This window comes from Protopterus annectens, chromosome 3.part0, assembly GCF_019279795.1.
Source record: "Protopterus annectens isolate FY-2018-M chromosome 3.part0, PAN1.0, whole genome shotgun sequence".
Lineage (NCBI taxonomy): Eukaryota > Metazoa > Chordata > Ceratodontiformes > Protopteridae > Protopterus > Protopterus annectens.
The window spans coordinates 324,511,279-324,528,134 of NC_056731.1; the positions used below are offsets into that span (position 1 = coordinate 324,511,279).

At 40.9% G+C, this 16,856-nt stretch overlaps 1 protein-coding gene across 1 annotated transcript in view; it reads left to right on the forward strand.

The window, feature by feature from the left end:
- Nucleotides 1-16,856, forward strand: part of NFX1 (nuclear transcription factor, X-box binding 1) — a 1,622,551-nt gene that overhangs the window by 615,193 nt on the left and 990,502 nt on the right. The window contains exon 10 of the mRNA XM_044065583.1: nt 14,671-14,753. Within this exon, the coding sequence (XP_043921518.1) occupies nt 14,671-14,753 (83 nt within the window). The remainder of the gene's footprint in view (nt 1-14,670; nt 14,754-16,856) is intronic.

Consider the following 16,856-nt stretch of genomic DNA (forward strand, 5'->3'; position numbering starts at 1 on the left):
GTGTCCGATGCACTTTCCACTATGGCGCCCAGTTTGCAGTCGTCTGCAAACTTTGTCAGCCAAAGTCCTCCCATGTTGGCCTGTACTTCTGAGAAGTAGATGCCGAACAATAGGGGGCCAAGGACCGAGCCCTGTGGGACACCGCTTGTGACCGGCTTGGAGTCTGACATAGCGCCAGCAACTCTAACCTTGTGGGTTCTGTCCTTAAGCCAGTTTGCAACCCATCTTGTGACATATGGGTTTACATTTAAGCTGGTAAGTTTTTCTACACTACCTGAGTGGGGTATTGTGTTGAAGGCCTTTGCAAGGTCAAGGTAGGCTATATGGACTGCCTTTCCCTCATCAATGGCCTTGGTGACTGTTTCGAAGAAGTCGACCAAGTTCAAAAGGCATGATCTGCCCTTGACGAAGCCAAACTCGGGTCCAATGTCTGCAAGTTCCCTATATCTTTGTTTATGAGCTCCATTATGATCCTCTCCATAGCTTTGCAGACTAGACTTGTTAAGCTTATGGGGCGGTAATTACCAGGGTCCGTAGAGGCACCGCCTTTGTGGAGTGGGACCACAGTTGCCGTACGCCACTCCTTGGGCACGTATCCTGTGGTAAGGCTGAGATTAAACAGCTGCCTTATGTGCGGGTTTAATTCCTCATTTAGCTCGTGTAGCACACAGCCGGGGACACCATCCGGTCCCAATGATGCCGTGTTTTTAGCTTTAGAGAGAGCAGCTTTCACCTGCGCATTTGAGATGTCTGGGAGGCTACACTCTGCTGGGATAGTTATCTCTCCTTTAAGGGGGGAGAGGGGGATGAAGTTTGCACTGAACCTGTCTGCCAGTATGTTGGCAATGTCTGTGGGTTCAGTGATTTTTGTATCATTTTGGACTAATTCTGAGCATATCTGGGAGTTTCCACCCAGGTTCCTAAAATAGCTGAAAAAGGCCTTATGATTGTCCTTTGAATCCATGGCAATTTTTCTCTCAAAATTGGCCTTAGTTGATTTTATGAGTGCTCGTATTTTTTTACTAATAATGATCAGGGGTGACTTCCCTTTTATGGATTTTGTTCTATCATGTAATAGCTTTCTCCTCTTATTGTAAAGTTTGTTAATGGCTGGGGTCCACCAGACTGGACGTTTGCCCTTTGTGGAAAGAGTCTTGGTTTTATTTGGGATTGCCTGATCCATGCAGTCCTGGAGGTGTGTTCATAGAAGGCATTTGTAAGGGCTTCCGCAGCTTGGGTTGTGGTTTCCACTGGCTCAGGGGCCTTGAAGGATACCACACCAGTCTTGAGTAGTGTGAAGTTTGCTTTAGAGAAGTTCTTCACTGTGGTCTTTTTTGTTTGGGGTGGGGGCGGGATGTGGATTTCCAGTGAGATTAGTTTATGATCAGATCTCACCAATGAGGGATATACTTCCGGTGTGGAGCATTTTGTCCCCATGTTTGTGATAATGAGATCTAGTATATTTTCTCCTCTCGTGGGAACAGTGACTAGCTGTTCCATGGCATTTGAATTTATGAACTCCAGGAACCGTTGGGCTAGAAAGTTAGGGCTTGAGTAATGTTCCCAGTCTATATTCGGGTAGTTGAAGTCACCCAATATGATGGTGTTTGGAGATATATTTAATACCCTCCAGTGTCTTCAGGAAGGCTGTGTGGGGTTCCTGAGTTTGAGAGGGTGGCCTGTAGCATGCTACAATTTGTAGAGCAGTTTTGCCTATGGTTAGTTGCACCTGGATGGTTTCCGAAGCTTCGTGCGTTGCCACCAACCTGGAGGTGTGGGTATCCTTTATGAATATGGATACACACCCTCCTTTTGTGGTGTGGTCCGGGTTTTGGGGCCGGAACGCATGATATGAGGTAAAACCTAATAGTGCCGGGGTGCTCTCAGGAGCCTTGAACCAGGTTTCAGTTACAGCACAGACATCGATGTTCTCCATACTGAGAAGGGCCTCGAGTGCGTGCATTTTGAGATTTAGACTTCTGGCATTGAGCAGCATTACCCTCAGTTTCTTCCCATTTTTGTTTTCTAGGGTGGTAGGTTTAGAATTTGAGCCTTGCCTAAAAAGGCACTATGGGGTGGCAAGAGCCTTAGCCAATATCCAGAATCCCAGGGGTGACAGGTGCAAGCCGTCCCTTGCGAAGCAGCGTGGCTTGTCAAGCATGTCATCCCAGGCAGACAGACACTGGATCCCCTTTGAATGACACCAGACATTAAGCCAATTGTTAAAGCTGATCATCTTGTCTCTATATTGTGGCATCATTCTTGGTGAAGGAAGGATACTGCTCAGGGTCAGGGTCATACTTGCCTGGGCTACATAATCCAAGAGCTCCTCTATGTCTCTTTTCATGTAGTCCAGGGAGGTACGTCTCGGGTCGTTCACACCAGCATGGACAATGACAGTGTCATATTTGTACTTGCCGTGGAGTGACCAGAGTGCTTGTGTTATGTGGTGGATTCTAGCGCCCGATAGGCAGCTTACTGTGACCCTCTCCTTGTTCAGCCTGGTGAGTGGGACGTCAGTGTGTCTGACTATGGATTCACCTATGACAAGTATGTTTGGTGTTGTATTTGGCCTTAAGGGCTGTGACTGCTTTGCACACTGCTTTTGTTTGCTTGTGGGGTGTCTTGAGGTAGCAGTTGTTTGGGTGTCTGCTTTGGAGGCCTCTGCTGTTTAGGTAAATTTTTACTCAGAGCCTCCGAGTATGTCTTTGTGTGTTTGTGTTTGATTCAGTGGTGTTGGTAGCATTATGCGAGGCTGGTTTTGTGGTGTGTGTAGGTTGCCTTCTCCTCCTGTCTGGTCTTGCCAGTCCTGAGTTGAGAGAGCTCAGCCTCCAGTTTGGCTAAATAGCTGCATCTCTCGCAAGTATTTGTGTTATGTGGGAGGAGGAGAGGGTTGTCTGTGTACATGAGGCAGTTATAACATTTCCTCAAGATTCCCAGATTCACCAGCTGGACCGGAGAGGAGATTGACAACTGACCTTTGGACATGCTAGAATAATATTGGGAATTCCTTAATAATTGAAAACAAGGGCCAGTGGGGAGTGAGGGTGTAGTGCTTTTAATTTTTAGTGCTGACTTATATAATTGCTTTAGTGAGCAAGTGCCAGGTAACTTGAGTGCAATGTGTTACAAGTAACTAAATGCAAAAACGACAAACAGTAACTTTCTTTCAAGTGAAACAAGGAACTAGTACAGTAAGCAATGCAGATATCACTAGTGATCCACAGAAGCGCTGAGAAGCTGCGTATTAGGTGGAATTAGCTTCCAGGGAAATAACAAGCAAACAAACAACAAGCATATAAACAAAGCTAGATTCAGCAGGCCTGGATCTAGTCTATGCTAGAGCAAACAAGGTGTACCAATTTCAGTAAGATACAGTTCAAATATTCAGGCACTATAAACCTTTAACCAGAAATTCCCAGCTCAGAAGGGCAGAGTCCAGCCTCTTCTCCCACAAGAGTGCAGACCACGAACCTTCTTAATGTAAAATAACTGGCCTGAAGCCCAAGTGCCTAAACCAGAACTAATACCCTTGGACACTGGGCTCTCAATCAGCAGTTCCCAACTTAGAAGGATGAAAGCTACCTGTCCTGCCACCACAGTGCTTGCCACAAACCTTCCTAATGTAAAACAACTGGTCTGAAGCCCAAGTGCTTAATCCAAAAGACTTGGAATGATAGCTACACTTTAATCAAGTTACAACCAAGCAGTAATAAATACAATTGAATACTTTAGAGAATGTCTGGATTAGTGCTCAAGTTACACAAACAAAGCTAGATCCAGCAGGCCCGAATCCAGTCTATGCCACAGCAAACAAGGCGCACCAACTTCGGTAAGAAGCAGTTCAGATATGCATGCACTATAAGCCTTTAACCAGAAATTCCCAGCTCAGAAGGGCAGAGTCCAGCCTCTCCTCCCACAAGAGTGCAGACCACGAACCCTCTTAATGTAAAATAACTGGCCTGAAAGCCCAAGTGCTTAAACCAGAATTAATACACTTTTAGAATAACAAACACTGAGCCCTCAGTCAGCAGTTCCCAACCTAGAAGGATGTAAGCTACCTGTTCTGCCACAACAGTGCAGACCACAAACCCTCTCAGTGCAAAACAACTGGTCCGAAGCCCAAGTGTTTAAACCAAAAGGCTTAGAATGAGTTACACCAAGCAGTAATAAATACAATTGAGTATTTTTAAGATGACGCAAAATTAAAATGAAGTAGGTAGAAACACAAGTACAGTAAAAGCAGATAAAATTTTTTTTTTTTTTTTTTTTTTTTTTTTTTATTATCTGAACAAGTGCTGAGATCAAAGAAACAGATTTGAGTGCTGAAACTAGAAAACTGGTTGGTTATAAGAAAAAAAAACAAGCCAGAAGGCTTCCCTCAAACACAGAAGGGCCTGGGGGCTCAGAAGCCTACAAATAGTCTATACCACTTAACAGGAAAGGCAGGAAATAAGCTTAATTTTTTTTTTGTCTGTTTCCCAGATGCTCTCTTTGTACACGGTAGAAGTGCCTGAAATCAGAATATGATCTCACTGCACTCAGTTGAGTGAGCAAATGAGATGGGCCCAGAGGCAGGCTGAGGGGCGGGCAGTTTCAAGGTCACCAAGATTAACACCAAAACAAAAACAGGGAGGGTGGGTGGAAATAACTAAAGAGCAGAATAACTGCCACTTGAGTTAAATATTCCTTCACACAGTTTAAATCAAATTAAATACTGTATTTTTTTTCTTCTTGTCCCATTAGCACGTTTCCACATGAGAATCCTTTAGTGGCTTCTTTTCACGCAGTGCTCTTTCCAGGAATTACCCATGTCTCACATGATTCTGATCACAGAAACATGCAAAATGTATCTTTCTTGTTGGATGGTCTCCCCACTAGTAATTCAGGGCAGACCTTTCATACAACCCCCTCCGGTAGCCACAGTGACCACAGGCGCCTCCCTGATAGGGTGAAGGGGGGCATTATCTAGGCAGGACAGTCCAAGGCACTTGGCAACCTCACAAGTACCATCTGCATATCAATGTCCTAGAAATGAGAACGGTTCTCCTTGCGTTGCAAGCCCTTCAAGACTTTCTTCCTTCCGGGACCATTGCAATCCAAACTGACAACATGTCAGTGGTGTGGTACATCAGCAAACAGGGCGGGACCAGGTCTTACACCTTGTGTAGAGAAGCAGTCAGACTGTGGCAATGGACGATTTCCTCCCAACGTTTTCTGATAGCAATGCACATCCCTGGGAAATCCAATGTTATAGCGGACAGGCTCAGCAGAGCTATCCTCATGCCTCACGAGTGGTCTCTGAATCTGGAAGTTGCGGATCTTATCTTCCGCAAATGGGGACAGCCTTGCTGCGACCTATTTGCCACTCCTCTAAACCACAAATGCAGCAGCTACTTCTCCCTACTTCCTCTTCCACTTCATATACCCAGAGATGCTCTAGTCCATGATTGGCCTCAGGGACTCCTTTACGCTTTTCCCCCTTTTCTCCTAATTCCAAGACTCCTACAGAAAGCAAAATTTTTGGGTTGCAAAATGATCCTCATTGCCCCATAGTGGCTTTGACAAATATGGTTCCCGTTCCTACACCTACACCTTCTGGATCAACCGTGGATTCTGGACCCGGTTCCAGATCTTCTGATTCACCAATTAGGTGGGTTGCACCAATCCCTTCAAACTCTCCAGCTCACAGCTTGGTTACTTCACTTCCACCCTTAGCCAGGCTTTCCAATATCTCCCCAGCAGTCGGTGATATTATTGTTTCCTCACGTAAGTCTACTACGAGGAAAAACATATGCTAGTAAATGGAAACGGTTTTCTTACTGGGCAGAATCTAGAAATTTGGATCCTTTCTCAGCCCCAGTCTATGAAATTCTTGAATTTCTAGCACAGCTTTTTCAGTCTGGTGCGGCTTCTACTACCATTAGAGTACAACTAGCTGCCATTTCTAATTTTCATATCGGTATGTTTAATTCTAGCATGTCTCATAATCTCTGCAAAGTCTTTATGAAAGGAACATCTCTTCTTAGACCCCCAGTTAGAGATCCTCCCCCTCCTTGGGATCAGTTTAGTTTTAGCCTCCTTAATTTTGCCTCCCTTTGAACCGGCAGCATCATGCTCTTTTAAAATTTCTTTCCTGGAAGACACTTTCTGGTTGCTATCACTTCAGCTAGACGTGTCTCAGAACTTCAAGCACTATGTGTTCGTCCTCCTTACCTGGTGTTTCACAAGGACAGAGTTTCTCTGAGAACCAATCCATCCTTTATTCCTAAAATCTGCTCAGAGAACAATTTAAATCAATCCATAGATCTCCCAGTTTTCTTTCCTAATCACAGAAACAAGCCAGAATACAATCCCTACCAATTGGATGTACAAAGACAATTGCGTTTTTCCCTCCACAGAACTAAGGAACTAAGAAAGTCAGACCAGTTATTTCTTTCTTATGCTTTCAACAAACAAGGCCTTCCAGTTTCTAAAGTGACCCTATCCAGATTGGTTATCTGATACTATTGCCTTTATTTATCAGTTACGAAATAAAGAGCTACCAGCTAAACCAAAAGGTCATTCCACTAGAGCATTAGCCACCGCTGTAGCTTTTCAGTCTAGGTTGCCCATAGACTCGATCTGTGCAGCTGCCACTTGGGCAAATTCCCACACTTTTATCTCTCATTACAAGGTAGATATGGTCTCCCGGAGCAGAGCTTCCTTTGGTTCTACTGTTCTGAAGAGTTTGTTCCAATGAGCCACCCGGGATTTTAGGTACTAGGGATGCAGTCCCAAACAGCAAGAACGAAGGCGAGATGGACAACTTAACATAAAGAAGTTATGTACCTACCATAACGTTCCATGTTTGTTGTCTTCATCTCACCTTCCTTCTTGCGTCCCTCCCTTCTTCCCCCTTCCTAGAGGTTTGTGAGGAGTTCCCTTTTGTTTTCACTGGCTGAGCATCTTTTATTACTTCACATGCCAGGTAATTTATAACTTTTTCCTTGTTTAGGTGTAAGTTTAAGTAACTGGTTACTCTACTTATGTCTAGTGTGCGCTGTCACAAACGAGATCTGGGTAGCTGACGCTGGGCATTCTGGGATAAGGGGAAGCCTCAAGCCAGTAAACAGCTCTCGAGCTATAGAAGATGGCCGAGTCGGAGCAGAGGATTGGCTCTGAACCCAAACAGCAAGAAGGAAGGCGAGATGAAGACATCTAACATGGAACGTTATGGTAGGTACATAACTTCTTTTTTCTTCCCTAACCACTGTAATGTAGCTGAGTACCGTTTTCATCAGTTAGACGTTCATAGATAACTACGTTTTTATCTACAGCGGACTAAGGCTTTCAGGAAATCAGATCAATTGTTCATTTCCTTTTCTGACTCTAGATTGGGCTTACCAGTTTCTAAAGTGACACTATCTAATTGGATTTCCAGTTGTATAGCCTTTTATCTGTAGCTCGGAGAGCAAACCTTTACCCTGCAGGATCAATGCTCATTCTTCCAGGTCGCTGTCTACCTCTGCAGCCTTTCAAGCCAGGGTACCACTTGATAATATTTGTGCAGCAGCTACGTGGGCTACCCCTCACACTTTTATTACACATTACAAATTAGATTTGGCATCCAGGGGTAGAGCATCCTTTGGCTCCATGGTGCTCAAGAGTATTTTCCAATGAGCCACCCAAGTATAAGGCACTAGGGATGCTGTCCCATATGTAAAAAATGAAGGTGAGATAGGACTACCTAACATTAAGAAGTTATGTACTCACCATAACGTTCCATGTTGGTAGTCCATTTCACCCTTCATTTTTACCAACCCACCCTCCTGCCCCCATCCTGGAAGATCTTGAAGTAATAATTTGGTTGCCCTTGGATGGAAACCCTTTAGTATTGGTTGTTTTTATGGTTGTTATTCTAGTGAGCAGCAAACAAGATCTGGGGATTGTACTGGTGCACCATGGGATACTTGCTTAGCCATGAGCCAACCAGAGGTCTTCCAACTTGTAAATCGTCCGAGTAGGCTCCAAACCCATATGTAAAAATGAAGTGCGAGATGGACTACCAACATGGAACATTATGGTGTAAATAACTTCTTATTTACTGGTAAAGTCCAACTGGGAACAAAGCCAATTTTCAGTGGAGGCCCGGGGAGAAATGCTCCAGATGTATGTCATGTGGGAGGAAACTGGAGTACACAAAGCAAAAATGGACCAGCAAACAAGGCACATAGAATTGATGGAAAATACTTTAATAAAAGTATTCGGTTCTATTCAACAGACCGGTTTCGGCAGTTACTTTACAGAGCCTTCATCAGTTTTTAAATTGAATACAAAAAAAGAACCTATATATAATAAATTCATTGAATCATGCGATTCATTACAAATGTTCATTGAGACCAGACTTAGAGCCCACCAAGTTTAATAATCCATTTTTTATCCATTGAATTCAATAAATCATGCCAGCCTAATTTATTATTTCTAGATCTCAAAATTTTGTGAATAATGATAAAACTGAAACATGCATTATGATGATTTAAAGAATGTTTGTATAAGGCATTAGTTTCCCTCTTATTCCTGATATCACTGAGATGCTCAGATATGCGTAGTTTCAATGGTCTTGAAGTTTGACCCACATAAAATGCAAAACAATTGCACTTGGCCAAGTAAATGACCCAATCAGAGGAACAATTAGCAAATAATTTTATATTATATACCTCTAGGGTATTTTGGCTTGTAAAACTTTTGGTTTTAAGTAGCTTCGTGCAATATGTGCAATGTCTGCAAGGAAAGCATCCAAGTAAAGGTTTTACTGATAATGTAGTTTGTATGGTGTGACTGGTTTTGGTATTACAGTGTTTGAAATGATTAAAGAAAGCAGATAAGTTTTTGCCTTTACGAAAAGAAATGAACATCTATCACCAAGGATTTCCTGAAGTTTGGGTTCACATATTAATATATTCCAATTATGTTGGACCATATTGATCAGTGTATTGGTGTTATGTCCATAAGTGGTGATGAATCTGGGAGGTTCGGATTTGGATTTATTGCTGGACTTATAATGTAATAAATCTTCACGTTTCATACTATCAACAATATGTTTGGTTGTATGCAAGATGACCCATTTTGTATCCACGGTCGTGAAATCTGTGTACAAGATCATCCCTGAAGCGTGTGTGTATGTGTCTTGATCAGAACAGATGCGTTTGATACGCATGAACTGAGATTTGGGAATGTTTTTGCAAATGTGTGGGGGATGGAAGCTGGAGGCATTGAGTAGTGAATTGTTTTCGGGGAATTTACGGTGAATTTCTGTAGACAGCGTATGATCTGATCTACGGCAAACCAAAACATCTAAAAAAATTATTTTATTTTTATCACAGCTGACAGAAAATTAGATTCCCCATTTATTATCATTCAAATAAGTGATAAATTCTGAGAGATATTCACTATCGGACCTCAATACCAACCAGCAATCATCTAAGTACCTATGCCAGATGTCCATCTCATCAATATAAATATTGCGAGACCTGTCATAAATGACCTGTTCTTCAAAATACACCATGAACAGATCTGCGTATATGGATGCGAAAGAAGCACCCATAGCTGTACCCTTCCTTTGCAAATAACATTTTCCTTTATAGAAAAAAACATTCTTAGTTAGTACATGTTCCGTCAAGCACACCAAAAGAATGTTGAAACCTGGCCCATATAGTTCTGTCTTAAGCCAATATTCCAAAGCTTCCAAACCAGCCCAATGAGGAATGTTTGTGTATAATGATTTAACATCTAAGGTGCAAAGTAACCAGTCTGGCTCAAGTTGTGTGTCTGAAATGATTTGCAAAAATTCAGTAGTGTCCCTGATCCTGGATCATACACATTGTAAAAGGGGCTGTAAATATTTGTTTAGAAACCAAGATATAATGGCTTCGGTTAATGAATTTTTGCCAGAGACAATGGGTCTGCCGGGGGGGTTGTGAAGATCCTTATGAATTTTAGGTAAAAACTATATGTATTGTGGGCAAGGATTAGTGATGGTGAGTTGCAACTGTGTATTTTTTGTGATAATCCCCTCTTCAACAGCTGACATCAGGAAAGAATCAATCTGTTTTTTAAAAATAGGTGTGGGATCCATAGATAATTCAGAATAGTAACGTGCATTAGATATTTGGCTAAATGCTTCATGATCATATTGTGAAATATCCTGAACAACAATTGAACCTCCTTTATCAGCACCAATAATAACCAACTCATGATTGTTGGCTAAATTAGTGATGTTATCCATACATGTTTTGGACACATTGTTATATAAGGGCGGAATGGATCTTGAATGGAAATGAAGTTTTTAACATAGCTTGTTGAAACATGGAAACGTGGTGATTCATGGGCGGCATAAAAGAAGATCTGTGGTATTTAAATTCATCAGAGATCTTTGAATAATGTTGTTCCTGAAAAAATAATTTTAAATTAAGAGTTCTGCAAAATGAAATAATGTCCTGAGCAAAACTTTCTTCTGAAACAAAAAAAAACAGGGATGAAAGATAATCCTTTATTCAAGATCTCAATTTCAGAGGAGGAGAGGACATGTGATGAAATGTTAGTGATATTAACATTAATCACTTTGTCACAAACATCTGCAATAGAGTTTCCATATTGTCTACAACCTTTGTTTTCTGCCCCCCCCTCCTCCTTTGTGTAAACCCTGCGTGATTATGGAGTTCCTTCTTTTTAATGCTGGTGAGCCTGTGGCACCCCCCTGAATCAGTATCTGGACCAGAAGAGGAATACTCATCAGCTGAAGTGTCAGTGTGTGAAAATGTACCTTTTTTAAGGATGGATTTTGTCCATTTCCTCTTAGGTGTGGTCCGATTTTGGGCAATGAAACGGACATGTTTAGCTTTGTTTTCAAAATTAAAAGGGTCACCTTTGGTGTAATCATCAAGGTCCCTGTGAAACTCTTTCTTTTTCCTTTCTTTTAACTGAGATTCTAATGTAAGTAATTCCTTACTCAAATTTTTTATACTGTCAGTGTAAATAGTCTGGCCCTCAAATTCCTTAGCCTGTTCACTAAGCAAAGTAATAGATGAGATTACTTGTTCTATGATTCTATGGTGGTAATTAGCCAATATTTCAACAAATTTGAGAGATGTTTCTTGTTGAACGTTTAAGTAGGAGTTCATCAGGGGAATTTACCAAAGGTTGTGTGCGTATCCTTAGACCCCGTGGGGTAATTCCTTTAAGCAAATAGGCACGAAAGAGCTTGTAATGCCAAACATTATTTCGTAAAGCTCTCATGTGTTTGTTTAAATTTGCAAAAATATTTTCAGAACTGTCATTGGTTGCTGCAACACCAAAATTATCAATCCGTTCACCAGTTGGACCAAGTCCAAAAACTGAGAGGTCATCTCTATCAGCAGATAGACCCATGAGCAACTGGTTCAGTTCCATAGTCAATCATGAGAATAGTATTGACAAAGAACACAAGAGAAATACCAGAAATAGATGACTGAGCAATCTAAGAAGTAATGTTGGCCGGTTCAAACTAGGATCAATAAGCAATATGGTTATGATGATTGTAGAAAATTACAGTATATATAGGAGTACCACAAAAATAATTGGAGATCATAAAAATCATTTGCCGGTCCTAGTTGAGCCAATAAGCCAAAAAAACAATACTTCACTTGGTCAAAATATGACTTGATTCAAAAAAATAAAAATGGATATGGTTGATGCAGCAACCAAAATGGCAGAAGTGCACCTGAAAGTGGCCAAAAAACAATATTAAGTACATGGGGTACAGATGGAATCAAATACCCATACGGAACCTCAATAAAATATTATTTATCAGATATAAATGATGAATATAAATTGAATTACCCAAATTTGAGCTAAAAATGAAAGTATAGAGTCATAGAACAATAAATCCAACACAATTAACCGTGAAATATAAATATGGGAAAATGAAGGAAATGTATATAAAAATTAATCCAATTATTAAATATAGTACCATAAAAAATGGGTTATGTTTTTGGATAGTAATATAGGCACCAAAGAATAGGTCAAATAGACAATAACCACCTTGGTATCATTAATCTGGAAATATAAAGAAAACACAGAAAAAGTGTGTACCCTGAAGTATATACCCTATGACTACAACTAAACCTGACTACTTAAATTGTTCAAAAATGGTGAAAAATCACCAATGGATTAATGGTGCCACAGGAATAGATAGCTGTGTTAAGGTAGTAAAGCCCAACATATCAAAAACACACATGAAGTGAAATTGCATAACATAATACTTGAATTAAACACCATCAAATGTATTGCAGTTGGTTCAGACAACAATATACAGTACTATTTGTTGATAGCATATTATAATGGTAATAGTTTCAGAAAATGTAACCAATATCTTGCATATAACAATATTCACTAAAGGTGAAGAATAGTTGCATACATAAAGGATGAGGCCCATGAAAATACCCAGTTAAATTAGTAAATGTGTCACTTATTGTTTGGAAGATGCATAGTACAATGCTTATGAATATAAAATGATTATCAAGAGCATGAAAAATATGCTGTCTGAATACTCCCAAGAATTATGTATCATAAACTAGATGGTAAACAAAATAGTACTAATGGGCGAAAATAGTAAAGCATGACTGTTTAAATAGTGAAGCTCACAATCCCAGCATCATAGGTCTCTTTAAAGAGGCCAATAAATTGACACAATGGTATCCTTAGTGCTTGATATAATGTATGCAGTAAACATCCAACATAAATCCCTTCAAGAGCCTATAGTAAATGCAGGTTATGCATGAAAATAAAAATAAGCATAAAACCTGATATATGCAAAATATAATAGCTGTAGTAAACCAAAAAGAAAATTTTTTTTTAATGAAACAGTACTAGTACCGAATATAAATGTGGAGCAATGATGTTAAAAGTCCAACACAGCACACAAAAGTTCAAAGATGTCCATAGATAATGAAAGATAATTCCAATGATATTTTCCTGTAGGTTTAAATGCTAAACCATATCCATTGATAGAAAAAAGCAGTCAGCTGCATAAGTTTCTTCAAAAACAGTCCCAAAGCGAAACCACAAGATGGATGAACTGTGAGTTGCTTTCAGTGCCGCTCGCTATACCATGTCGAAAAACATGATGCTTGGCCAAGTCCGATTTGTTTGAAAAAGCATCAGCAACATAAAATACTTAGAAATCAGTCACAAAATGAAGCCCCGCTATAACTGGAGTGTAAATAACTAATATTTGCGTTTGCACTGACCTGGCGAAGACATCAGCAACACTTAGATGTAAAAAAGTTAATTCGCACACTAATCCAAAGTCAAAAACTAAACTAACACTATCAAGGTATTGTACAGAACCCCTGAATAGCGAAAATTGCTAATAGAATGCTGATATAAAGGCCAAAGAAGATGAAAACGCCGTTGCCAAATGTTGAAGCATGAGGGAAAAAAAGTACCTGTGTAATTTTAAACCAATGTGAATCCAGTGGACGTAACACCAATACACTGATCAATATGGTCCAACATAATTGGAATATATTAATATATGAACCCAAACTTCAGGAAATCCTTGGTGATAGATGTTAATTTTCTTTTCGTAAAGGCAAAAACTTATCTGCTTTCTTTAATCATTTCAAACACTGTAATACCAAAACCAGTCACACCATACAAACTACATTATCAGGAGAACCTTTACTTGGATGCTTTCCTTGCGGACATTGCACATATTGCACAAAGCTACTTAAAACCAAAAGTTTTACAAGCCAAAATACCCCAGAGGTGTATAATATAAAATTCTTTGCTAATTGTTCCTCTGATTGATTGGGTCATTTACTTGGCCAAGTGCAATTGTTCTGCATTTTATGTGGGTCAAACTTCAAGACCATTGAAACTATGCATATCTGAGCATCTCAGTGATATCAGGAATAAAAGGGAAACAAATGCCTTATACAAACATTCTTTAAATCATCATAATGTATGTTTCAGTTTTATCATTATTGACAAAATGTTGAGATCTAGAAACAACATTTTTTTGAAGTAAAATAAGTCTAACTCTAAATATTGTCAAGTGTAATTCACCACTTTTTCTCTAAAACTCAACTACTTAGGAGGGAACAAAGTTGAAATTTGAGTAAAAATCAGGGACATCCTGGAAAATCAAGGACAGTTGAGAGTTATGGTTAGAGTTGTATATAGATTCCTTTTTTTTCTTCTTCTCTTGCATGTTATGCTGACAAAGGTGATTGCTGTTGCAGTGACTTAGTGTTATTTGTAGGGAATGAGGATGGCGACTTTCTAAAAGTTTTGCTTGGAGAGTTCCAGAAAAAAAAAATAGTTAGCTTGTACTACTAGTATGTTACAGTGTTGGTGTTTTTACTGCCAGATGCACTTGAGAGATGTTTTAAGCATTTGTTTATCTTTAATGTCATTGTCTACTTATTTGTAAGAACATGCTTGATCATGGAGTGTATGTCTTGTTTGACATATTTTGAACATTTGTTTGTGCATCCTGTGAACCTGAAATGTAAAAATCTTTGGGATTCAGGTACTTGAGTCTTTTGCATCCTTTCTTTGCGCATATTTCCTAGAGATTGAAATCCTTTCAAATTTGTACTGTAATGGGATGTATTCTTGTGTAACATGTTTGCTTTTCTTTGACAGCTGAACTCACTTTTATGTGTGACAAGAGATGCAGTAAAAAGCGTTTATGTGGCCGCCACAAGTGCAATGAAATTTGTTGTGTGGTAAGTAATGTAACTATGACATCAAGGTAATTTGGGGAAATTTAAATTGTTTGAATGAGAAATAAATTATCTGATGTTAATCTTTCCATTCATCACCGATGGGTTTGGTTCTGAGCCCTCGGAACCGAGTTGGCCTACTACAAAGCTAGTGCCAGCCAAAAAAACTCTCGAGCTAAGCTTCTACCCACAATGCCATTGTCCCTGTTACCTCAGATCTCGTTTGCTGCATAGTCGTAAAGCCGCGGTTCAGCTGAGCTCTCAGCTAAGTGAAAACTTTTTGATATTTTGTGTGAAAAGTTTTGATTCTCTTATCGTTAGTGACTTATATTCATTGATCTTTTCTTTTATTATCCCTTGATGTCCTTCAAGGATGCATCTGCAGTCCTAACATATGGGTTGTCCTGCCTCAGGCAGCCCTTCGGTCGGCCGGATTCCAAAGTCTGGGTCTGGCCTCGGCTGATGTCGCACTTCACCCGACGTCATAGCTGCTGTTTGTTGGGTATAAAGGCATCAGCCGACGCCATTTTCCCCAGTCTTTCTTGCCGCGCGGCGCCCATAGCAGAAGCTGTTCGCAAGTGCCGGTCGGTCAGATCCAGAGATTTCTACTACCGAAGACTTCTAAAAAGCTAAGTACCCCGTTGGGGATTCTTTCTTGCCTCAGCCGATGTCAGACAAAGTAAATAATTGTTTAACTTGTGGGAAACAAATACCTCATAAGGATTTCCACTCTTAACTGCCTTCCTTGCTTAGGCCCAGACCACGACGTATCAGCTTGTCTAGCCTGTGCTTCCTTCAACCGACGGACGCTTAGACGTCGGTCGGAGTTTGCAGAGGAGTTTTTTGGTCCCGCTTTTGCATTCAAAATGCCGTCGGAGACTCCGACTACACAATCAGTTAAAAAGCGCAAGGAAAAGGACCGACACTCGCGGTCCGCGTTTCGGCTGAAACCACGGTTAGGCCAACCGCGAGTGTCTCGGTTTCGGCTGAAACCGAGCCCCCTCGGTTCTTCCTTTGGCCGAAAGCATGCCTCCGATAGCAGAGGCCTCACAGAGCATGGCTGAATCTGCTACTGAATTTACTGCTACAGAAGCAGGCACCCAGGATTTGTCAGACACTATTCCTTTAGACATATCTACCCCTGCACGTGGGGCTGCTAGACCCCCTGCTTCTATGTCTATCAAGGCTTTTGCCAGGGCTAAAGCAGCTAAATCTTCTAAGGCCTTACCTGCTAAAACTCCCTCACATAGGCCTACCTCTAGTTCCCAAATATTCAGCCTGGCTGAGGATCTCATTTCTTTGATCAGGGGATCCCAACCTCACCCAGACAGGGCCTCTCAGCCCTCCAGATAAGAGGCCTAGGACTGAACCCCCGGAACCTGTCTCTACAGACTATTCCTCGGATGACTCAGACCCTCACGAAGGCCCATATTCTCCTTATGAGGATTCTGATGCAGAAGACTCCATTCCTTCTGCTTCTCCTCCTGAAGAATTTTCTTTTGGGGAAACCTTACATGCTATGAGGGAACACTTCCAATGGCAGGGCCAGGATTTTTCAGATTCAAGGAAAAGGCTAAGGACTTTTTTACACTTACCACAGCATAGGCCTTTAGCCATTCCTCCTGTACTAACAGTTGTTGATGATGCATATAATGATGCTTGTACTGCCCCTGATTCTCTTCCTCTGGCCCCTGCCAAGCCTGACAGATGATATAGGGTTCCGGAGACACACAACCATTTGTATAAGGCTCCTGTTGCAGACCCTGAAACCATTTCACATGGCCCTAAAGGTGTGGCAGCTGCCTCTGCCAAAAACCCTCTTCCCTCTGAAAGGGAATCTAGAGCATTAGAGAGATGGGGTAAAAAGGTTTATACTTCTGCTACTCTTTCGGCCAGGGCCTTAAACTATCAATTTCACATGATTCAATACCAGGAATTTTTGTTAGACCAGCTAAATAAAAAACTGTCCTCTCCTGAACCTATAGACCGCAAGTCCCTTCAGGATTTGGTACATAACTCTCAGCAGGTCAGTAACCATTTCTTAAAATGTGGCTATGATGCACTGGAGGCTTCCTTTAGATCAGCTATGACTGGAACAGTGATTCG